This window comes from Antedon mediterranea, chromosome 11, assembly GCF_964355755.1.
Source record: "Antedon mediterranea chromosome 11, ecAntMedi1.1, whole genome shotgun sequence".
Lineage (NCBI taxonomy): Eukaryota > Metazoa > Echinodermata > Crinoidea > Comatulida > Antedonidae > Antedon > Antedon mediterranea.
The window spans coordinates 9,570,305-9,595,418 of NC_092680.1; the positions used below are offsets into that span (position 1 = coordinate 9,570,305).

Genomic DNA, 25,114 nt, shown 5'->3' on the forward strand with positions numbered 1-25,114 from the left:
CCCTCAAAACGCCCCTGAGAAACCTGTGAAAAACTTTTTGTGACGTCACTAAAAGTTATTTTTGTATTACAGAGATAGGAATTTAGCAGTAAATCATTGATTGATGCAAAAGCATGGTAGTAATTACTTATTGCTTTGATATTTTTATTATTGGATAAGTATGTTAGCCTAATCGAATAAAATTAATTCATATTATCAACCAAGTTTTTTTTAAAACGGATTTTAATTTCGTTTTTCAAGGCCATCTTTTACGAAATTCATAGCCAAATGCCTATCTTGCTGGGTACACGGAGTTATTTTGCGCATGCGTGAGAATCACAGAGTCGACCACCTTGGCCTCTCTCTCGACCCTCCTCGCGAGCGATGTTTATTTCGCTATTTATTATACACGTATTATTGAAACATTCATTTTATTATTATTTCGTTGTAATTAACTGAAATTGATGGAAATTCGTCCACATCGTCTTGTTAACACGGCGGGTGTTAACATCGTTTTGAAGAAACGGTTGGACGAGTAAATGGTGTTTGACAATGCCATGGCCTGGAGCTAGCTAGGCCTAGGCCTTTTTAGTAGTGATGACTGCTGGATACGGTGTTTAGTCGCCCGGCCAGAGGTGAGCTGAGAGCGTATGCTCCTTGATGTATCGTTGAGGGTGTTAATGGTAGGCACAATTGTGTTACTGTATTATGTATATACACATTATTTATAAGTACGTTTATTAATATTGTTGTGTGCTGTAGTGTCCTGACTAACGTATTATTAAAATATTTTTTTGTTATTACATGCCGCCCTACTAGCTAGTAGGCTAGGCAACACTGAATACTAAATACTGTATTATGATTCCCAATAAAATGAATAGAGTTGGATTTTCTCTAATGTAGTAATAAAGGTTATAACAGGCCAGGCCTAGTTAGGGGTATTTCAGCTTGTATCATATACAGTACAATATACAGTACAGTATACAGTAAATAAACAATTCATTTGTATTTTTACCTACCTACAGGTCTATAATTGGAGTGCAATTATGATAATTGATGGACGGGATAAGCAAATGTATTTATTGATTGGAATGGAAGCGCAAATGTTAGAGTAAAATTATAATATTAAGGTAACAGATACTGAGCATTGCTATTTTAAACTGTTGATCAAACCTACATAATACATTATACTAAATTATTATTTTGTTTTGAGGGCAGATAAACATGTGCTTATTCATTTTCCTTTTTTCAGGTGAATAGAAAGATACCCAGAGTACTTTATAATAGATGCTACTTGGATCATGCTTGCACGATACATTTATGCAGTATACTAAGACACCAAGTATAGAATGAGCGCAGACAATTAAAATTACAGAACTAAATATTTATGAAGAATAGTAAAATATGCATAATAGAATTCTTTAGACGAGAGTGCTAGGGTTACAGTCATACTGTAACTATGGTAATGTACTACCAGACAGTACACTAGTAGCAGTGCATCATATAGTGTTTGTTTTTAACCATTAAATGGGTCTGGGTATATAAACAAATAAACCACTACTGTACTTCTTTTTTTATTTATTTAGCCAAATACTATGTACAATGGACATTTATGAAAGAATCCATCTCTTGAATATATGATGGAGCTGGCTGGTGTTGATAGAATTAAAATGTATCACTCAGGTCTCAAAAGTAATTTATGTCCTGTTTGAAAAATCCTGCTTGTTCCAAACTCATTATGATACATTTGTTCAATAAAATTCATTCCACACACTATTTCTGCCATATAATTTGATGTTTACAATTTTATTACTACTAGTACTATTACAGTTCTTCAAAGCCATCTCATGTACTGTTGATTCCATAAATCTGCAAAGATAAGACCAATAAATGGATGAAAATGTACTATTATTTTTATTCAATCCTACCTCTAGGCCCTATAGTATTATATTTTATGACTTGGTAACAAACAGAAAGAGGTTATTATTTAATTACACTACAGTTACTAACTAAACTATAATAATCCTCTCGGCCTCACCTCCTCTGCTCTACTTTAATTATTATTAATTTTATATTACTATATTAGTCAATAACAAAAGTCAGAGCCAAAAACAAGTTCAACACAAGCTTACCTTTTTTATTTACGTCGCCTTTTACATACGTCTACGCCCGCGCCTTGTCCACTTCCTGGAGGTTCGTCGGTGGACCGGCGACTGCTACTCTCTTGTACTGTAGGCCATGGAGTAACTTCATGTGTAGGCCTAGCCTACTACTAGCGAATTTAGAAGAAACTATAGTCTACTAGACCTAGCCTAATTTGTAGTCTGCGTGAGTGGTTTAGTGTGAGAAGTACAAATACACACTTTCTTCTTTTCACGTACAATCTTTGCAGACATAACTTTTTATTGATTTGTGAAATATCGATATTTTCTACGACTGCAGCAACAGGGAGCTTGCAACACGCGAGTCTCGTGTAGCATGGGTTTGTTTATTTTGTTTACACCACACAGTCCGCGAACGAGACAAGGCGGTGATTGGACTGTATTAAAATTCATTAACCAATCACAAAACGACTGCTGCCGTGGCTACAACCCCGGGTGTTTCAAACTCTAAATTTGACGATCTCGTACGTGCGTATAGAACGTTCATAAAAATTAAGATGGCGTGCCAGTTGGTCGGCCATTTTGCGGACGTTTTATACCAAAATTTAATTTGTTTATTTCTCAATTTCTACTAGGTATTTGAATCTAATTTTTTGTGTGCTGTTTATTAACATTAAAAGGATTCATACAAAGTCCTTTTTGTGAAATTTTAAAATCCTTTCATATCCATTTTAAAGGTGATAATTTTACCCCGATGAAATGTATTAAATTACCAGGTTGAAGTATGGTGGAAACACTACTATATGGCAAATTAAATGTACTCATATAGAACACAGTCAGTTCTACCAAGGTTAGAGGTGTGCCACAATTTGAGATAAGTGGACACATGACTTTTTCAATAGTAAATTCATTACCAGCATTATAAATAAAAATTTTAAAAGATGAGAATGCAAGTAAATATCAGATTCATAGTCCTCATTATACACAGTGATTTTCTACTATCACATATTAAAATATAAAACAATCATATAGCCTTTAATGAATTTACATGGAGGTCTATCCAAATAAATTTAAATAAAAGGGTCGTAATATGTCTTCATCTCCAGTTCGTGGAAATTGAAGTTAGGATTCCATCATTTCAACAACAAAAAATATTCAAAATTTTCCTGCCAGTTTGCGTTCAAGAGTACAACCTGCTTAGTTAATAATACGAGTACTGCTTTCTATACACATAACTTTGATTTCTGAAAAAAAAAATCTCTGTAATAATGTACTTTAATTACTGTAATAATCTAGGCGTAGATTATGTTTACCAGACCAGTGAGAGGACGATCGACTGTACAGTACTAACATAAGTCCTCTAGGTGGACACAACTTATTTCTTGTCTACAAAGTGTACAGTAGTATGCTAATAGATTATTAGATTAGGTAGTTGGAGTAGTTTGGAGAGATACATCTATTTATAAGAGAATACTTTATTATTATAGATATAATACCAATAGGTACCATGTATTGGGATGCAATTCAACAGTTATGAATAAAAAAAACCCTGTATGCTTTTTTCTGGCTGTGAAATATAAAATTGTTAAATGAAAAAAAAAATTTAGGGTGATCATCCCAGTATTTACAGTCTGAAATTGATCTTTATGCAACAATAGGCATAAACGATTTTTTAATTAACAGGTATAAAAGCAAATCCTTGACCACAGGATGTAATTCACTATTTGGAATCAGTAGTACACGACTGTGTTGGACCATAATGTGGTCCAGGTTGACGGGCCAGGAATGATGGTAGTGCCCAGTATACAGTGTAATTTAGCCTCAAGGCAATACCATGTAGCTGGATTAGCTTGGAGAAATACACTAGAGATTTCATGAGATTTGGTGTGTGATAATTAGCTGTGAAAAAAAATTGTTGAATTATGAAGAAAATATTGTAAAATATAACAAGGAAGTTATACTATAGTATAATTAAGGGGTAACCGTAAAATATATTATAATAATAAATGCAATGGGAATTACTATTACTACTAATATTATGTATACAATACAATATTACAGTTAAATTCATAGGTCGATATTATTTTATTATTATAAGGAAATCTGTTTTAGAATGAGAAAAAACCGTCCCAACCTAGATTTGAACCCAGCTATCAATAAAGCTATAAAGCTATTGGTACGAGTTGACCAATTATTTGGGTACGAGTTAGCCAAGTTTGGTACGAGTTGACATGGGTACGTCACGGGTTGACCAGCACCCTAGAATACGGATAAAGATCAACCCGTACCCCCATGCCGACTCGTTCCCATCCCATGGTAGAATACTACTTACATGTTAGTTTAGGGTGTCACGAAACCTAAGAACACGAAAGCTAAGACCCCCTAAGACCTAAGATCACGAAAGCTAAGACCCAAGACCTAAGATTACAAATATTTATCTTTCGCACCTGCCTTGTATTTTAACTCCCAACATTTATTCTGAATACCACACCTTAGAATTAGCACTTTATGAAAAAGAATCACATAAAAAGTAACAAATACATTTTCAAATTGATGATTTTACAGACGTTTTTCTCGCACACATACTGTTTGCGAATTTCGCATGGCCTACACTACAGTTAGGCCTACATCATGTTCAATGTTTTTGTTTCTATGGAACGTCAATAGAGCAAAAATTATATAGAGGGCTGAAAACTCTGTGGAGTCCATCTACAGTGTGGATGGAACAATGTGAAATTAAAATTGTAATAATAATAGTATAATCATGCTAGTACGAAGAAATAAATACTCGCAAATAAATTTTAATTTAAAAATCATGATAATAAGTTTTTTTGTTTCGTTTTCTTTCTGTTTTTATACTTGTACTATTATTGTTGCTCTTTTGGCGCTTCATAGAAACAAAAACATTGAGCATGAGGAGTTACAGTATACAAAGAAACACGTCTGTAAAAACATCAATTTAAAGGATTTATTTATTTGTTTTTATGTGTTTCTCCTTCTGAAAGTACTTATATAAGTCCTAATTTTAAAGTGTGATATTCAGAATAAAGTCAGTTAACAAATTTGGAGTCAAAATACAAGAAAGGCAGGTGCGAAAGAAAAACATCCTCTGAACCAACACAATGGAGTAAATATATACCAACAAACAACCAGTCAAGTTTGTTTGTTGTAAAGGAAAAATATACATTTACTCAACGGGCGAAAATAATGTGAGTTTATCTATGTTTTGCGGTAGTATTTAATTATATTTATGGTAATAAATGAAATCTACTATGTTTAAAATTATGTATGGATAAACAAGTATTGTTTTTAAGCTGAAGTATATCTTAGAATTTGCAATCTTAGGTCTTGGGTCTTAGCTTTCGTGATCTTAGGTCTTAGGGGGTCTTAGCTTTCGTGGTCTTAGGTTTCGTGACACCCTGTTAGTTTAGCCTAGCTGGGCTAACCTACCTCACCTCTCACATGCCCTCCTGAAAAAACGCGAAATTAGTGGAAACCTACCCTATCCTACTAGACCAAGATAGTAGGCCTAGCCTAGCTACAATATTCATTATGCCCTGCTAAAAAGGTAGATGAGCTACTAGACTAATTACGTATTCGTATAATAATAACAATAATTGACTAGAAGGCCTAAAAGCGGTGGAAAACACCTATCCATTCTTGCATGGCATTACGAAAACCTGCCTATGGTTGTACATCATTGTAAATTGTCAACACACACTGTGCTACAGACAGTGTACCGTGTGTTAAAAGTACAGCATTTATAGCAGACAGCAACGTGTATAACTTGCTATAGTTTTACAGATAGCACCTGTGGACAGTAGCAGAATCTGGTGGCCAATTACTTATAATGAACTTTTAGTGGCTCTTAAGAGGTCACAAAATGGAAAGTCACCTGGTATTGACGGCTTTAGCTATGAGTTTTTTTAGTTCTTTTTTGCGGATTTAGTTTGCTATCTTTTGAGAGCTATTAACGAGTCGTATACCTCAGGTAAACTGTCAATTTTCCAAAAGTCAGGAATAATTACTTTACTCACTAAGGGGGATAAACCCAGAGAGTATCTACAAAACTGGAGACCTGTTACCCTGTTAAGTGTCACTTAAACTTGTTTCGTCATGTATTGCAGAACGAATAAAATCGGTCCTTGATAATATTAATTAGTGAACAACAGAAAGGATTTATTAATGGGAGATATATAGGCGAAAATACAAGACTTAAGTATGATGTTATTCAAATTTGTGAAAAGAAGAAAATTCCTGGTCTGCTTTTACTGATAGACTTTGAAAAAGCGTTCGACTGCATTTCTCATACATTTGTTAACTGCGTTCTTAAATATTTTAACTTCGGACAATCCATTCAAAAATGGGTAAAAGTACTATATAAAGATACAAGATCCTCAGTTCTTGTTAATGGCTTTCTCTCCGAATCATTCTTAATTGAAAGAGGATGTAGAAAAGGGGATGGATTGAGTCCATACCTGTTTCTTCTTTGCGCAGAAATTTTATCCTCAATGATATCTGAAAATAAACAAATTAAAGGAATATCAATTGCAAATCATGAGTATCGATTATCTCAGTATGCGGACGACACTGTATTGTTTCTTGACGGTAAAGATAAGTCAATGCACGAAGCATTTAAGACTCTCGATGTATTTTCCAAATTTTCCGGGCTAAAAGTAATGTGAACAAAACAAATGCTGTCTGGGTTGGCTCGTTTAAAGACCGAGGTGACTCAATATGCGAAAACTATAATATATAATGGATCAAACATGGAGAGCCATTTGTATCATTGGGTATTCGGTTCAGTACAAATTTAAATAAAATGGTAGATCTGAACTATGAAGACGCATATAAATCAATAAAAAATACAATGAGACATTGGTCAAAAAGAAACTTAGCTGTTTTGGGAAGAATCACGGTAGTTAAGTCTTTACTACTGTCCAAACTTAACTATATCCTTTCGACATTACCCGATCCCCCTGAAAAAGTAATAAAATCCCTTAAGTCAGAACTATATCGTTTCATATGGAAAGGGGTGGATAGAATATCCAGAGATCAACTTATACAAGAAAATAAATTTGGAGGCTTACGAATGGTCGATATAAATGCATATATTCAATCGGTAAAAATCACGTGGGTTAGACGGTTAGTAACGTCCAATGAGACGGGCTGGGCTCTTTTAGTCATCGAAATTAATCAAATTAGCGAAGGTTAAGCCTTACAATGCACTTTGGCTGGATATAAAGGCGTGGTGCGTATTCTTGAAACACAACATTCCTATGAGCACCGAATCGATATGTAGAGAATCACTCTGGATGAATGACAATATTAAAGTCGGCGGAGAAAGTATCTATTATAAAAACTGGAGCGATCATGGGGTGAATTTTATAAATGATTTAGTTTATAGACATGGAATAACTCCATTAAAACAACTTAGTAAACATCATAACCTTAACATCAACTTTCTTCAATGTGAAGGCCTAATAAATGCGGTCAGACAACATACGTCTTTAAATCAAATTTCTCCAATAGGAAAAATGAATAGCCAACTACTACCTTTTAACCTTAGCGTAGTTATTAAAAATAAAAAAGGATCAAAGCTAATTTATAATACTCTAATCAACTCCAGAAAAAACAATCGAAAGCTAAAATTAAGTGGGAGAAGGCATTGGATACTTTATATGTTGATAAAGAGTGGGAAATTATTAATACCATGTCTTTCTCACTTACTATGTCCATACCACTAATCTGGTTTCAATATAAAATTGTGCATAGAATTTTAGGTAATAACTCCTTTTTGTTTAAAATTGGGAAAATTGATCACCTTTATGTGCTTTATGTGAAGCAGAAACATAGCTCCCTCAAATGTGCAAATCTGTAAAAATGTATAATCCACTAATGTGCAAATATCCCGCCGGTAAATGTAAACATGATCAGTTTTGAAGTTAAATGTGCAAATGAAATTCTACAAATGTAAAAATCAACCAAAATCGTTTATTAAAATGATAACATAATTCTAAATAGTCACGGGGTTTTCTAACAATGTTTTCAATATATGCATTACATTGTAGTACAGGCTGAAATAATATGTTTTTGAAAAAAAAACCACAATCCGAATGTCCGTGGATGCAGGACTGACACGTGGCCGCTGCTTGCTGGAGATGCTAACTTCCATACCGTTGAAATTTAAGTCCCTTATAGTTGTCCTCTTATTTTAAACGAAATTAACAAAACATAATGAACTGAGTTAATTAGATTTCGGCCTGTACTACAATTAAGTATGTCACTGGCTATATCTTGAAAACATTGTTAGAAAAACTCGTGACTGATTAGAATTAGGTTATCATTTAGAATAAACGATTTAGGTTGAAAAACACGATTTACATATTTGTAGACTTTCATTTGCACATTTAACGTCAAAACTGATCATTTTTACATTTAACGGCGTGATTTTTGCACATAAGTGGACTATACATTTTTACAGATTTGCACATTTGAGGGCGCCATGTTTGCACAAATGTGGTTGTTTCCACATTTGAAGGCAACATGTTTGCACAAATGTGACTTTTTGCACATTTCACGGCTCAACACACAGGCTACAAGATTATTTTTTTTGTCTTGTGTGGGATCGTCCCACTTTTATTATAATACTCTGTTTTATAGGTATATATATTATATATAAAAATAAAGGTACATTTGTGTAACAATTAATTATTGTATGAATATTGCTCTTTCTATTGTATATTACTACGTTTGTGTCACGAGATAAGTTAGATTTATGTTTTTCAGTTACCTTACGATCTTTTTTACAATACAATAGAAGTTCATCAGTGCAGAACATCATGAATATGGAATAATAGAAAAAAAAATCCTTTTCGGAGAGGCCATGAAGCGGCCCATAATTAGCCCGGATAGGTACCTTGAGAGAGTATCTTGTCCATTTCAATTCATGCAGAGTAGCTAATGGATGGTCGGACAATAGGGACGTCGGCAGATTCGTAGCAGGAACGTGACTTACGTGGAATTAATTTCGTTTGGAACTGCTGAGCAAGCTAAGAATTATGGAATGCTAATAGAATATTACGTAGAAGACAAATGGTCATCAAATGGAAGCAGTAGGGAACCAGAGGTTAGGGAAGGGATTTCTAGAGCAATCTGTAATGTTACTCATACAAGTAACATTGAGGGCGCCACAGTAGGACACGCAATTAGACAAGAGGTTACAAGTATAGTGTTTGTCAGACAACTTTTTTATTATTCTGCATCAACCTGGTGACTAAAAATAATACAATATGTATAAATAAATGCAAACCGTAAATATTATAAACAATTTAAAATGCAAACAGTGTAAACATGACATGTAATGAGCCATTACTGTAATAATAGAGCATTATCATAGCTAATATCTTAAAGCAATATATATCTTATTTCTAGTCAATGCGGATATCATGTTACACTAATAGTCAAAAACAACCAAAAGGGCTTACATAAATTATGGCGCAATTCAACACTAAGATGCATACATCAATTCTGATCTTTTCCAAATACGGCCTTATCAAGCAAAAGGACTACAACATAACATCGTTAGACAGCTATACCTAAATTCCAGATTACAGACTACAACGAGTAGCCATACGTGTTGATACGTGTATTTAAAAACTTCTACTGCTTCAAACATGTGTTAAAGCAAACTAGCCTAAAATGCATTGCGAAAAACCCAAACTTAAATAGAGGCTGTATCGACTACCTTAAATCAATTACACAACCCATTCTAAAGCAATAATCAACCCTAACAGTATCCCTATTTCCAACACAATGTCTATAACTTCGCAAACTTCTCAATCCTTCCAGGCAAAATTGTAGCAATTTTCCTAATATCAAACAACTCCCAGAACGAAATAATTTTTGTTTTGATGTATCTTGGTTAAAGTTTACCTCATGAGTGCATCCGCTCTGTGTAAACAACCAAGACTGGTTTGAAGAAAAGTCTGAAAAGTTACTGCCCGTCATTGAGAAGAAACGCACAGCTCTGTTAGCTTACAAGACTCACGCTACACGGCATAATCTTGCTTCTCTACGTTTAGCAAGGGCTGATGTTCAACAAGCTGTGCGCCAGTGCACTAACGAGAACTGGGAGAAACTTAGTGCTCAGATACAACAAGATGCTGATAAAGGGCATTTGAAAAATGTATGAAGGAATCCGAAAAGCCATTGGGCCAGTGCAAAAGAAAACAGCACAAATTAAAGACCGAAATAGTAATGTCATAATCGATGAGAAGAAACAGATGGACCGATGGATAGAACATTACTCAGAAGTTTACCAAACTAAGATACCTGTATCCCAGGAGGAACTCAGAAATGTTCAAAATTTACCAACTAAGTTGGAACTTGATGCCTACCCAACTATGGATGAAGTACGATCAGCAGTTAAGAAACTGTCTTCAGGCAAGGCTCCTGGTGATGATGGTATACCAACTGAAATTGCAGGAGGCCTGACTCTAATACATCATCTGCATGAGTTTATTAGTCTCTGTTGTTCTCTCGGTAAAGTTCCACAGGATTTTAAGAATGCATCCATTGTCACTCTGTACAAGAATAAAGGTGATCGTGGTTGCTGTGATACTTATCGCGGCATTTCTCTGCTCAATATCTGTGGAAAAGTATTTAGAAAAATAGTTCTACAACATCTGCTGCCTTTAGCGGAAAGGGTATATCCAGAGTCTCAGTGTGGTTTTCGCTCTGGAAGAAGATCTTCCATTGATATGATTTTCTCTATTAGACAGCTGCAGGAAAAACGTGTTGAGTAAAAACAGAAACTCTACCAGGCATTTATCGATCTCACCAAGGCTTTTGACCTTATTAATAGAGACTGTCTTTTTGAAATCCTAAGGAAAATTGGATGTCCACCTACTCTATTAAATTTTATCCAATCCTTCCATCAAGGAATGCAAGCTACTGTCAAGTACAATGGAGCAGTGTCTGACTCATTTGATGTCGAGAATGGGACAAAACAGGGAGATGTTCTTGCCCCTCTTCTTTTTGGGATTTACTTTGCAGTCGTCCTCCAAAGAGCTTTGGAACCTAATCTTATGGAAGGAGTTTTATTGCATTGTAGATCTACTGGTAAGATGTACAATCCGACCAGACCTAAAGACAAACATATTTAAGGTTCTTCTTCGTGATTTTCTTTATGCAGATGATGCCTGTTTCTGCAGCCATTCTCCTAATGGTCTAAACAACTTCTACTTGATAAATTTGCATGTGCCTGTGAACACTTTGGTCTTACCATAAGTGTAAAGAAAACAAAGATTTTACCGTTTAAAACAACTGGTCAAAAAATTTTACTGTCAACAATTTTTTTACTTGAAAATGTTAGTAAATTGTCTTACCTTGGCTCAGTTATAACTTATAACAACTCTCTTGATTGTGAACTAAACATTCGAATCGGAAGAGCTCCTAGTACTCACAGTCAGTTGTCTGTACGTGTTTGGGAAAACAAAAAATATTAGAGTGGCTGTGAAGATCAAAGTGTATATGGCATGTGTCATTAGTGTCCTCTTGTATGTGCTGAATCGTGAAAAACCTATGCTAGACAAGAAAAGAAACTAAATGTATTTCACCTCCGCTGCCTACGGACTATCTTAAATATCAGATGGCAGGATATTTAAATTTATATGGAACGGAAAACCCGATAAAGTCAAAAGAAAAGTCATGCTTAACAATTTTGACGAAGGAGGGTTAAAAATTCCCCATATTAAGAGTTACTGTACATCTCTCAAATCATGTTGGGTGAAAAGATATCTTGATGGAAATCAATCCAAGTGGAAAGTGTTTTTAAAAAGTAAGATTAAAGAGGTTGGAGGAAATATTGTTTTTGAAACCAACTTTTCTAAATCTTAAAAAATATTAAAACATTTGAAAGGTTCCATAAAGATATACTCTCTGCTTGGAGTGAATACAATTTGGTAGAACCGTATACGACAGAGGACATCTTAAATCAATCTTTATGGAACAACTCATGTTTTGATAAAAGAGAAAAAAAGTTGAAAAAAATTGGTTGATTAAAAATGTAAAAACTATGTAAAAGATATCGTGAACAAAGAAGGGAAAATATTAGAACTAGACGAATTTAACCATAAATATAATTTTAAACCAAACTTCTTATTATATCACCAGATTGTAAATTCAATTCCCAAGCTCTGGAAACAGAAATTAATTGAACAAGGTGTAGACACAACTAATGAAGTTGAATCTAAATTACAGACATTTATTTCTTTGAAAACGAGAAATTGTCATTATATCTATAAACACATAATATTAAAACATGTTGAAGAGCCAATTGGAATTGAATCCAAATGGGAAAGGGAGTTTGACAACAAACTTGATTGGAAAAACCGTTTCTCAAATTTACACGACTGTACAGATGAAACCAAGCTAAAAAATGTTCAATTTAAATTTATTCATCGTATAATTTATACAAATACAATGCTCTTTAAGATGTCAAAGGTCGATTCACCAATGTGTAGTTTTTGCAAGGAAAGGCAGGAAACACTGCTACATATGTTCTTTGAATGTGATCTAGTAAAGAAAATATGGAAAAATGTAAAACAATATATGTATCAAAATATCAACAATAACTTAATTATCACCAAAAAAAGTATATGTTTTGGTTTTGGAAAAACACACAGTGATGCAAACATTCTAATTTTAATTAGTGGTACATATTTAATTGCAAAATCAAAGAACAATTATTTTTATAAAGTATATTTTTGCGATACATTATTATTTTTTTTTCTTTTAATTCATTACTCTCTTATTTTTGAGAGAGTATTATCGTGTTTCTTCTTATTTGTTTAATAGTTACGTTACCTTTATCTCTTAATTTTGTATTATGTATGTGTTGAAATGAAATTTAAAAAAATAAAAAAAAGATGGCAGGACAGGGTAACAAACAACAGTATCCTTGATAGATGTGGCATTCCTTCGATGTTTACATTAATTCGACAGCGAAGACAACGATGGCTTGGTCATGTCAGAAGAACGGATGATACAATTACTCCAAAGGTTATGTTGTATGGTGAGCTAGTGAATTGTAAAAGATCCAAAAGACGTCCACTTTTGCGTTTCAAAGATGCATGTGAAAGAGACTTGAAGGCAATGAACATCAAATGTTAACAACTTGGGAAAAAAGGCTGATGACCGAAAATCATGGAAAGACTGTATTAAGGCAGGACTTGTACACAGCGAAGAAAGATATCGAATGGAAAATGAAGAGAGGTATCTGAAAAGAAAATCTAGATCAGCTACTGGAACTCACACAGACTCACTGGATAACGGATGAAATCCTCTCCAATGTTGTTTCCATAGTCAATTTTGACCGAAGGATGCCTGATGATGATGAGTCCAGTCAATCTAGTGATATTTAGAGGTAAACCCACCACAAATTGCAATATTAACGAAACATTGATTTTTTTCATTCCAATTGTAGTTTAGAATGAAAATAAATATTAAAAGTCACCGAAAATTGAAGCATTGGAACACATTATATTTTACGTAATCTCAACAACTATATAGTAATTTTATTCCGTAAATATTTTTGGGGTAGGGGGTAACATTTATGCCCATATAACTTGTGGTTTTATAATCCAATCTCAATAATCTTAAAATCAATGTGTAGGATATATATTTCTTTCTAATATACAATTTAAAAAAAATAACACAACACTTATTTATATAACTAGAGGTCAAAAGGACCTTTTATAAAAACTCATTTTTTCCTTAAAAACTGCAATATCGTATGCCATATTCGTGGATGCAATTAATCAAAATTGTGCTTTTACTGTACTTATCGATATATTAAATAGAAAACATGATGTTAACTAGAATAATTTTTTAAGTACTGATGTACTATTCTTATTGAAACTGATTCTTGATCAAATGTAATGTAAACAATTTTGGGGTAGGGGTAACGTTTATGCCTATAATCCATTGTTTTATAATCATACATTATTAACTTTAGTACCAATGTGTAGAGTATATATTATATCCTACCAATATACATTAAAGAAAAACAATTAATACCACAGTTATATGTAACTAGAGGTAAACATGTCATTGACCTTTTACAAAAACTCAAATTTGTCCTAACAAAAATAATGATTAACTGCAACGTCTTATTCTATAATTGTCGATGCATTTGATGCAACCTGTGTTTTTTCTGTACCTATCGTCATATAGAATAGGAAAAATATATTAAAATAGAAGTATTTGGGATGCCACGCATTACAAACAGACTACTCCTTCAAGGCACTGAGACGTTAGCTGAAATCTTCAAGGTGGAAAAGCATCTGTTAGAGAGACCTACAGGTGCAGTAGAATTGTTGATAGGAGCAGACAATGCAAGTCTATTTCCGACCATTCTGCGGACTGAAGGGGAATTGGCTCTATGTGAAGGGACGTTTGGAGTAATGGTTTTTGGTAAACATCCTATGTGTGGGAGTGAGTCTAGCGCAACCAATCTTACGTACATAGAAAAAAAGGTTTCTTCGCAATTCCTTGATATAGAAAGTATGGGAGTTGCTTGCAATCCGAAGTGCGGAAGTATGGCAATTGTCCTATCGGGTCAAAACGATTTACCCTAAAGGAAGAAAGAGAACTGAATCTTATTGACGAAGGTTTGAGTTATTTAGATGGTCAATGGACAGCCAAATATCCATGGATCAGAGATCTTAAAGATTTAGCGGACAACCGATCGGTTGCGGAAGTGAAACTGAGAGCAACCGAAAAGAGATTACAGAAAATTTAGAAATATGCAGAGTGTTATGCTTCACATATAGACGACATGATAGAGAGGAAAGTTGCTCGTAAGTTATCTGACTTATCTGATGAGGACCTGTTCACTACATATCACATCACCGAATAGCAAAACCGGACAGTAAAAGTACACCTGTAAGAATTGTTTTTAACAGTAGTGCAAACTATAAGGGCCATGTGCTGAATGGATATTGGGCCAAAGGACCAGACGTTAACAATAACTTGTTGGCCGTTCTATTTCAATTTAGAAGAGAACAAGTTGCTTTAGTACGAGATATTAAGAAAATGTACCACACAGTATTGATATTTCAATGTTGTACCAGCATACCAATCGCTTTCTTTGGAAGAATATGGAGATAGATCGTCCAATTCACACTTACTGTGTCACAGCGATGAATTTTGGAGATGGACCATCTGCTACTATGGCTATAAGAGCACTACAAAAGACTACAGAGCTTTCGGCAGCACAAACTCTACAGGAAAACGTGTATATGGACGATATTGCCGATAATCTACAGACCGTAGAAAAGGCCTACGAGAGATCCAAAGAGATCAACGCTATACTGAGCAAAGGAAGTTTCAATGTTAAAGAGTGGACCATCTCAGGCGTAAACATGGAGGCTACCAAGTTTTTAGGGTTAGAGTGGAACCCCCGAGACGATAAGCTTAAAGCACCAGTACCAACGTACTGCGAAGAAGTAGGAACCCTGACTAAGAGGAAATGTTTAGGTGCAGCCAATTCCATATATGATCCATTAGGGTTACTATCTTCAGTGACCGTAAGAGCGAAGATGCTACTAAGAAATTTGTGGGAAAAGAAAGTGGATTAGGATCAAGAGATTGAGCCTGGAGACTTGGGCGAATGGCGCATTTTTCTAAAGGATGTTAAAAATTGCGAAAAGGTGTCCTCAAAGTGTAGAACCAAGCAAACAAAGCGAAAAACCTACGTTGATAATGTTCTCAGATGCCCGAGAAGAAGCTATGGGGACAGATGCCTACATTAGATATGAGACGAATATTGGGGTCTTCGAATCTCGCTTGATGGCTGCTAAAAGTAGAGTTGCCCTCGTGAGAATAACAAGTATAGTCAGGTTGGAGTTGAGCGCGGCAGTGATGAGTGTGCGACTAGCAAAAAAAAAATCACAGAAGAGAGCAGAATCCCGTTTGTAAGGGTTTTATACCTCGTAGACAGCGAAATAGTCCGATACAGAAAGAGAGCTATGGTTTTAAAACATTCGCTGCGACCAGGACAGGAGAAATTCAGCAGTTTATTGACTCTACTGACTGGTTCTGGGTTGCCGACAAAGATAACATTGCAGATATTATTTCTAGGGGTATTACGAGCAAATTTTTAGAAGAGAATAAACAGTCTTTCCAGGGGCCAGAATTCATGAGAAATCCCTTAGAGCAATGGCAAATCTCTCAGAGTTGTAGCGTTTCGGACATACCAGAAAGAGTTGGAGTGATCATGGTGGCAGACGTAGAGGAAGTGATAGAAAGCCCTATTAACATTAAAAGATTTGGAAGCTTTGACAAATTGTTAAAAACAACCGCCATTGTTAAGCGCATAGAAAAGCAAAAAAGCTTTAAGTCCGCTGGAATAGATCTGAACGAGAACGACATATATGAAGCTGAACGGTATTGGATCAAGACCGTACAACGCCCGATAAGAAACTTAAAGATTAAAATGCCAGTAGCATTTACAAACAAATATGGTAGCTTAGGACCGATGATAGACGAAGATGGAATCGTGGTAGTGGGAGAGAGAATCAAGAACCATGTCCATTTCAGTTACAATAACAAACTAGTACCTCTACTTCCAACAGACCATATGTTTTCTAAGTTGTATTTAGAGAAGGTACATAAATTATCTCACAGTAGAGTGAGCGCTACTATGGCAAAGGTTAGAGAAAAATATTGGATAATCCGATTAAGGCGCATAGTATCATCAGTAAGAAACAAGTGTATAGGCTGCAGACGCCTTGAAGTGCAGGAACAAATTATGGGATCACTACCTATCCAAAAACTAAAACCGTCACCCCCGTGGACTTATGTAGGGTGTGATTATTATTTATTATGTCTTTCACTACTTTAAAGCTCAATGTAAATGGGGAGATATAAAGCAAAATCTCCTTAAATTAATGAAATAAAAAAAATGCTATTTTTATCTCTTAAATACATTGTATATAGGCCTAGTAACTATATTAGTTTTAAGATATTTCATCCGGGTATGAAGCGACTCACATACACACAGAGCCAAAATATTACCTTGGACTTGCACTGTGTATGGACTCTAACCTTACGGTTTTCATTATATATATCATTCCATCCTATCCATTCTAAACACCCTTTTTTCAAGCTTTTGCATTCTTCGTTTTCATCTCATCCATTTTTTTCTTGGTGAAAAGGGAAGATTCTTTATATTCTTCCCCTGAGTTTATAGCCTCTCTACCCAGACAACGGACACGAACAGAATAAAACAACAATAATAACTTTTTCATAAGTACGTTTTTTTTAAATCAATTTTTATCGTCAGTTTACTGCCATCGACATATTTTAATTAATTGTATTTTTAAAAATGTATATGAATGTAAATGTGGTTACTTCTTAACATCAAAATAATCTTAGTCTTATGTATATACAGTTCAAAAGATATGTATTTTTTTAACAATGTACCTTATAAATAAGAGAATTATATAAATGTGCATATATATGTAAGGATGTGGACGACAACACAAAAGGAAAAACACGCCTTTTCTCACTTTTACCACGGTCCGGTGGTGTATTTGGTTTTAATTTGTTTTTAGCATAACAATAGAGATCAGTATGGTCCTGAAAACCACAAAATAAATACAATGAGAAACAAAAGTAAATAATATTCTAAAATACAAGCCAATTCTTAGTAACGACCTCACTTAACAGGCGACTCTAATAAAAAGGATTCTCTCTGAGGACTGCGACTATTACGTCAAACGGCACGTCTACCTAAACAGCCTCTGTATACTTTGTTAGAGTATACAAATACCTAATTAATTACCTACACAATTGCATCATAAGTGCCTGAATATTACTATTATATTACTAGAATAAATGCATGTTGGAATTTACTCACACTATTTGAATACTAAACTTAGTCTATTCATTGAATCAAGGAGTTATAATCTTAGGTTTGTGTAAAATATATAAACAATAACAAATCCATGGGCACAGCCATTTTGTATGATAAATAGAGGGCGCACTACATGACGATCTATCACGAGCATGGTAGCCTCGTGTATACAAATTAATCAAGTGTGAACTGTAGGATGAACTATTTTATACAAACTGTTAACTAGAAACTATCTTCTATAAACTAAACATTACTAAATCTATCTAAACATATTTTGTTAATACAAAGAAGGTTTATCACAAAAGTATATATTATAACATTATATGGCATAAAATCCTAGTTCAAAGATTGTAACACAATACTATTCAATAGGCTTCCTAACTGCACATTCCATGAGTCAAGGTTAACCCAAAACAAATGTCTAGGCCTATGAATGCAATCATCTTAAAATACAACATTAATAGTGTTTCTTAAACATAACAGAATCTTATAAATGTATAACAAAGTAATATATGTAAAAAGTAGAGCAATTACCTTTTAATCAGATCTTTAATTAAATAAGAGACAAAACTATCTGCTTCCTTGACCGGTTCATGAATACAAAAGAAAGAAAATCATTTGAAAAAGACTGTTACAATTATAGGGGGCAGTAACACCTATAGGGGGCAGTATTTAATTATCACATGATTAGATTAATCCCCACACTCCCCTGTTTAAGCTGAGTTTGTCCTCAAACTTTCTGACTTTTATAGCTGCCTTGATGTCTTCAACAAAGGACTCCACACATTCCCCTTCGGCTCCCACAAAGTGTCTCATCTTCTTCTCTGGGAGAACATATACTGTGTTTCCATTCCCATGGGCAGCACGCCTAGTTGCTTCTAGTTCGGCTCTTAGCTCATCAACCGTCCTCTGCACATCTCGCAACGATGCCTTGCCTGCCATCACTGATCTCTAATGTTAAAGCCAAATACGATCCACGATCCCACTTCTGACACCAAATTGTAAGGATGTGGACGACAACACAAAAGGAAAAACACGCCTTTTCTCACTTTTACCACGGTCCGGTGGTGTATTTGGTTTTAATTTGTTTTTAGCATAACAATAGAGATCAGTATGGTCCTGAAAACCACAAAATAAATACAATGAGAAACAAAAGTAAATAATATTCTAAAATACAAGCCAATTCTTAGTAACGACCTCACTTAACAGGCGACTCTAATAAAAAGGATTCTCTCTGAGGACTGCGACTATTACGTCAAACGGCACGTCTACCTAAACAGCCTCTGTATACTTTGTTAGAGTATACAAATACCTAATTAATTACCTACACAATTGCATCATAAGTGCCTGAATATTACTATTATATTACTAGAATAAATGCATGTTGGAATTTACTCACACTATTTGAATACTAAACTTAGTCTATTCATTGAATCAAGGAGTTATAATCTTAGGTTTGTGTAAAATATATAAACAATAACAAATCCATGGGCACAGCCATTTTGTATGATAAATAGAGGGCGCACTACATGACGATCTATCACGAGCATGGTAGCCTCGTGTATACAAATTAATCAAGTGTGAACTGTAGGATGAACTATTTTATACAAACTGTTAACTAGAAACTATCTTCTATAAACTAAACATTACTAAATCTATCTAAACATATTTTGTTAATACAAAGAAGGTTTATCACAAAAGTATATATTATAACATTATATGGCATAAAATCCTAGTTCAAAGATTGTAACACAATACTATTCAATAGGCTTCCTAACTGCACATTCCATGAGTCAAGGTTAACCCAAAACAAATGTCTAGGCCTATGAATGCAATCATCTTAAAATACAACATTAATAGTGTTTCTTAAACATAACAGAATCTTATAAATGTATAACAAAGTAATATATGTAAAAAGTAGAGCAATTACCTTTTAATCAGATCTTTAATTAAATAAGAGACAAAACTATCTGCTTCCTTGACCGGTTCATGAATACAAAAGAAAGAAAATCATTTGAAAAAGACTGTTACAATTATAGGGGGCAGTAACACCTATAGGGGGCAGTATTTAATTATCACATGATTAGATTAATCCCCACATATACATATATTATTTATATTTATAGAACTATAATAAAAGTGGGACGAACCCACACAAGACAAAAAAAAAATGTCTTTCACATTTCCATATGCTTTTCTTATGATCTTTGTTCACCTTACATCTCCGATTTCTCTTGCAATGGACCCCATTGGAAATAAATTGACGATTGTCGATTTTATGGGTCGTCCTTGCATCCATTCACTCTGGTTTTAATGAATTTTAATATTCCAACTGTTTGTATTTTTTCTTTGTTATGTATTTTAAATGTATTGTTGAATGGATGCTAAAGGAATAAATAAATAAAAATAAATAAATAAATAAATTCTGTTCTGCCCATTCAGAGTAAGAGGTGAAGTCCAGAAGAGGACTCAGGGCAAGGCGTATGTAGTGATACTAAACTGTCTAGTGACTAGAGCTGTGCATCTCGATTTGGCGGTTGACTACAGTGAGGGTGCAGTGCAGAAAGTATTTAGGAGGTTTTCTGCGATAAGAGGATATCCAGCAGAAGTATTTACTGACTGTGGGTCACAGTCTTGGTGAAGTGAGGACGTGTTACACTGATGCTCGCTAGCCCGGCCTTTTCAATTTGAGGTGGGGTGGGGGGGGGGGGGGGAGTGTTTTGTTAGAGAAAGGAACTAACGCCCTCTACAAAGTTGTGTTTTTGGAGTAATACACGTGAGAAGACTGCATACCTTTCTGAGAAAACGTGAACATATTAAGAGAAATAATTGAGTAAATTAACACCATTGTTTAAGAGTATTTTAAGAAACGATCGTTGAGTTTTATTGTATTAAACGTGATTATAAAAGTATTAGTTATATTAGAATGATTTAAATGCCGAAATCATAGTCTATAAATATGGTAACAGTATAGATAGTTAGTCAACTTAACGTTTAAAAGGAAATTACTACTGTATGCTTAATTACTTAATCAACATTATAGCTCATAGTTGAACTAATTTGTGGATTGAATTATACGGAATATGTACTAGTAATGCATTTTAGTTGTAGATGTCTAAGAACATTATATTATTGGAACTATAGTCTATCAGTGTATTAATGTTAGAGTAAATTGTTAGTAATGTTCTGTACATAACGCGGATCGATATCATTTAGAGTTTCTATTGTGCTGAGGTTGGGGTTTGGCTCGTGAATGTTTCTCCATGATTAATGGTATTTTGTGGTTAGAAGTTTCTGGGTGTAGAAAGATAAGAAGAGATTTTATTACTTTGATTTGATCTACTTTAATTAGTTTTGAGCTTACAATTTTACGGTATGGTTTAACATGTATAAACGTTCTTGTGTTTTTTAGGTGATATTTAACATTTTGATGTTCAAGCTGTTGAGTAATTTGAGTTGAGTTTTGGATGTCGAAAAATGTAAGTTTGAGTATACACTTCGATCATGAGCTGAACTTTAATTTTAATTTAATATTAATAACTAGGATTATACATTTGTTACTGAGTTAAAAGTTAAACGTTTTAAGATTTACTTAGTCATCATATCATATCATATCATCATATATCGACCGCAGTCGACCATCATCATCAATCAGACATCAGCAGAGCTAGATTTCCAAGTTTTGCGGTCCTCCATGACACAAGCAAGTTCAGATGTATTACCTAAGCTGGTATCCTCAAGAAGGACCTTAAAAGTACCTGCTCTCAAGCGTTAAATCAAGGTAAGTCATTACTTTCCTTTTCTATAGTCAATTTCAAACCATTTTCACTAAATACTTTGCATATGTCTTTCTTGATTGATTCAATCTTCCGAGGCGGTTCTTTAAATACAGCTAACACGATCATCATCATCGCGATATAAACCTATATTGTTGCCATATCTCTGCGACAGTTGTGGTATAATAATATGTCTCGGCTCTATCAAAGCTTCCCATGGTACATAATTTCATTCTTCTTATTTTTGAGTAAATCAAGTTGAAAATTAATATAATATGTTTGTTTAATTATACCTGATGCTGAACTCGCCTTGCCTATCTATATTAAAATATTCGCATATACAGTAGGCTAGGAAATCTAGCATTTTGAGTGACACAAATTGCAGAGATCTTTATTTTTTAAATGGTCACATTATTATGAGGAGATCAACATTTGAGAATCACACCTCTGTCACTTAACCACATGATATGCAAATTAGCCTAATTTGCAAGTTAGCCTAATTTGTAAGTTAGGGTGAAATTACAGGATATCTAAGAAACTAATAGTCAGAGTTGAATTATATTGAACTATAATATGCAAACGTCGTACATCCAGTAATTTTTCGTCAATTGTTTCCTAGAGAAAAATAAATATGTGAATAAGGCTGTTTGTTTCTTTGGATATGGGACTATGGAACGCCGTTTACGCAAGTTTTTGGCGATGATGAAATTGCATTGATGATGAAAATTGCGTCGATGTAAATTGCATCGATGGAATGAAAATTGCGTCGATGCAATAAAAATTGCGTCGATGCAATAAAAATTGTGTTGATGAAAATTGCGTCGATGTAATAAAAATTGAGTCGATGTTATGAAAATTGCGTCGATGAAAATTGCATCGATGTAATAAAAATTACGTTGGGGTAATGAAAATTGCGTCGATGTAATGCAAATTGCGTCAATGAAAACTGCATCGATGTAATGAAAACCGCATCGATGAAAACTGCATTGATGAAAAATGCGTCGATGAAAATTGCGTTGATGTAATGAAAATTGCGTCGATGAAAATTGCATCGATGAAAATTGCGTCGATGAAAACTGGATCGATGAAAATTGCGTCGATGAAAATTGAGTCAATGTAATGAAAATTGCGTCGATGTAATGAAAATTGCGTCGATGAAAATTGCATCGATGAAATAAAAATGACGTCGATGTAATGAAAATTGCGTCGATGTAATGAAAATTGCGTCGATGAAAATTGCATCGATGTAATGAAAGATGCATCGATGAAAACTGCATCCAGGAAAATTGCGACGATGAAAACTGCATCGATGAAAATTGCGATGATGAAAACTGCATCGATGAAAATTGCGTTGATGTAATAAAAATTGCGTAGATGAAAATTGCATCGATGAAAATTGCGTCGATGAAAATTGCGTCGATGAAAATTGCGTCGATAAAAATTGCGTCGATGAAAATTGCATCGATGTATGATAATTATAAAATAAACTGAATAAAGAATTTAAACATTTTGTAAGTTGTCCTTTTTGGTATTTAAACATAAAACTTAAAACACTGTTTTTATACAAATCAAGTATATTAAATGTGCCCGTTTTCACAAAGAGCTGAGAAGAGGGATGATGCAGTGGGACAGCCAGTCGACAAATCGTGTCAAATTTCGACTCGGAAAGGGCGCCCTACTTTTCTAATTTAGTTCAAAATTGCTAAATTTTAGGGTGTTGGAAAAACACAATATTTGTAAATTTAGCTGATTATCGGAAAAATATTGTTAGTGAAATAAATTCATAAATTGTTTTAATATATTGTCATGTAAAATTAAATGTATTTGAACAAAACGATAATCTGTAATTTAACGGCAAAATCAACCAATGTCTTTTTTTCGAAATTGTACCCTAGAAAATCATTAAAATAAAATATTTAGAAAAATTGAACAGTCCTGAATTTAAAATCCCTGTTAGAAAAATTAATAATCTACAGAATACGATATTAAGATACAAAATTCGGTGGTTGGGATGCAGCTCCGACTATTCAAACTAAAGGTACCACTATTTGTTCCATCGAAAACTAGCGAAACCGCCATTTTGTAAACACATCGTCATCGTGTTTATGAATTTATTTATATCGAACGATATACGCGATGTTTATAATTGTCCGCGTATAAGAATTCATATAAATAAATACATTCCAATACAACGTATATTATTACTTGTTTATTTATCACAGTATACATTTTAGTTGAGGAATATTTATCATAACTATTATAATAGCTTTTATACGAGTCCGAGGCCTAGCCCTATTAGCGACCGATTGTTCCAGGGGCGGAAAGTCACTTAGTGACGTTGTGATCGGGCGCGTCGGGCCTAGCTAATATTAATAATATGACCTGAAATAAGCGGCTAACAAGAACTGTTATATACTTGCTTTCTTACAATTGTTTTGTTATTGATGAACAAACAAGCAATTAGATTGAATAACAAATTATTTTTTCATTTTTTTTGGGTAAAAACATGTACAAACTAGTAGTAGGCCTACTGTATAATATAAATTATAATAATAGTAATATTAAACTAATACAGTATTATTAAAATATAAAATAGGCCTAACATACAATAAATATTCAATTTTTAAGGTCTACCACATGACAATAACATAATTTACAGAGTATAGTGTAGTAGGTTTGCATTCAACATAAATATGTGTATTGTAATTCATCTAAATCCTCTGCAACATAGGCCTACATATATTTGTAATTCAACATTTTGTTTTAAATAATTAAATTATAGTTTGGGTATGACAATGTCGGTAGGTATCGGTGTCATCTTTTTATCCACTTCACTCTCAGTTTGAAGTCACAAAGACAAAGAACTCTGCATCATCAACGATTCCTGAAAGTGTCAGAAAAAATAATAAATATTATTTAAAAAAAATGTTAATGTCTGGTTGTATATATAATTATAATACTGTATTATATGATGACATAAAAGCAAGGCAAATGGAAGCTGTATTTTATTAATTAAATTACAGTATTTATTTACTACTGTATTATTATTTATATAATCTAGGCCTACTAGTACTAGTAGCCTGCTAGGCATCTATTGAGCCTAATAAATCAAATAATAAATGAAAAATAAAATAATAATATTAATACTGATTGAAAAAAGGTATTTTTTTTGCGGGGATCAGATCACCAGGCTAGGCCGGCCAGGACCAATGATACTCGTAATCAGTACAACTTAACGACTATCGGATCAGCATCAACACAGTACAACACACGTCTCGCTATCGCCTATACTGACACACGTGTCTCGCGTTGCCGAAACCACGCTCACAGCTAGA

At 34.0% G+C, this 25,114-nt stretch overlaps 2 protein-coding genes and 2 long non-coding RNA genes across 4 annotated transcripts; 3 read left to right on the forward strand and 1 right to left on the reverse strand.

Annotated features, from left to right (window-relative positions):
* The first annotated feature begins 483 nt into the window (after positions 1–483).
* On the forward strand, positions 484–1,755 carry LOC140062426 (uncharacterized). The gene is made up of 3 exons (XR_011847481.1): positions 484–662; positions 1,005–1,109; positions 1,232–1,755. It is a non-coding gene; the product is annotated as an uncharacterized lncRNA (long non-coding RNA).
* Positions 1,756–15,244: 13,489 nt separating this feature from the next.
* Positions 15,245–15,724, forward strand: LOC140063099 (uncharacterized). Its single transcript, XM_072109534.1, has one exon. The coding sequence runs from the start codon at positions 15,245–15,247 to the stop codon at positions 15,722–15,724; it is 480 nt and encodes a 159-aa protein (XP_071965635.1).
* Positions 15,725–15,776: 52 nt separating this feature from the next.
* Positions 15,777–16,989, forward strand: LOC140063100 (uncharacterized). The gene is made up of 2 exons (XM_072109535.1): positions 15,777–15,985; positions 16,083–16,989. Exons 1-2 carry the CDS (start codon positions 15,777–15,779, stop codon positions 16,987–16,989), a joined length of 1,116 nt encoding a protein of 371 aa, XP_071965636.1.
* Positions 16,990–17,611: 622 nt separating this feature from the next.
* On the reverse strand, positions 17,612–20,096 carry LOC140062375 (uncharacterized). The gene is made up of 3 exons (XR_011847477.1): positions 19,934–20,096; positions 18,538–19,122; positions 17,612–17,726 (listed from the first exon to the last, which is right to left on the reverse strand). It is a non-coding gene; the product is annotated as an uncharacterized lncRNA (long non-coding RNA).
* Positions 20,097–25,114: the final 5,018 nt, after the last annotated feature.

Coding starts and splice junctions, on each gene's coding strand:
- LOC140063099 (XM_072109534.1), top strand. CDS start 15,245: ATGGAGATAGATCGTCCAATTCACACTTACTGTGTCACAGCGATGAAT.
- LOC140063100 (XM_072109535.1), top strand. CDS start 15,777: ATGTTAAAAATTGCGAAAAGGTGTCCTCAAAGTGTAGAACCAAGCAAA. Junction 15,986..16,082: donor AGAATAACAAGTATAGTCAG/GTTGGAGTTGAG, acceptor TATACCTCGTAG/ACAGCGAAATAGTCCGATAC.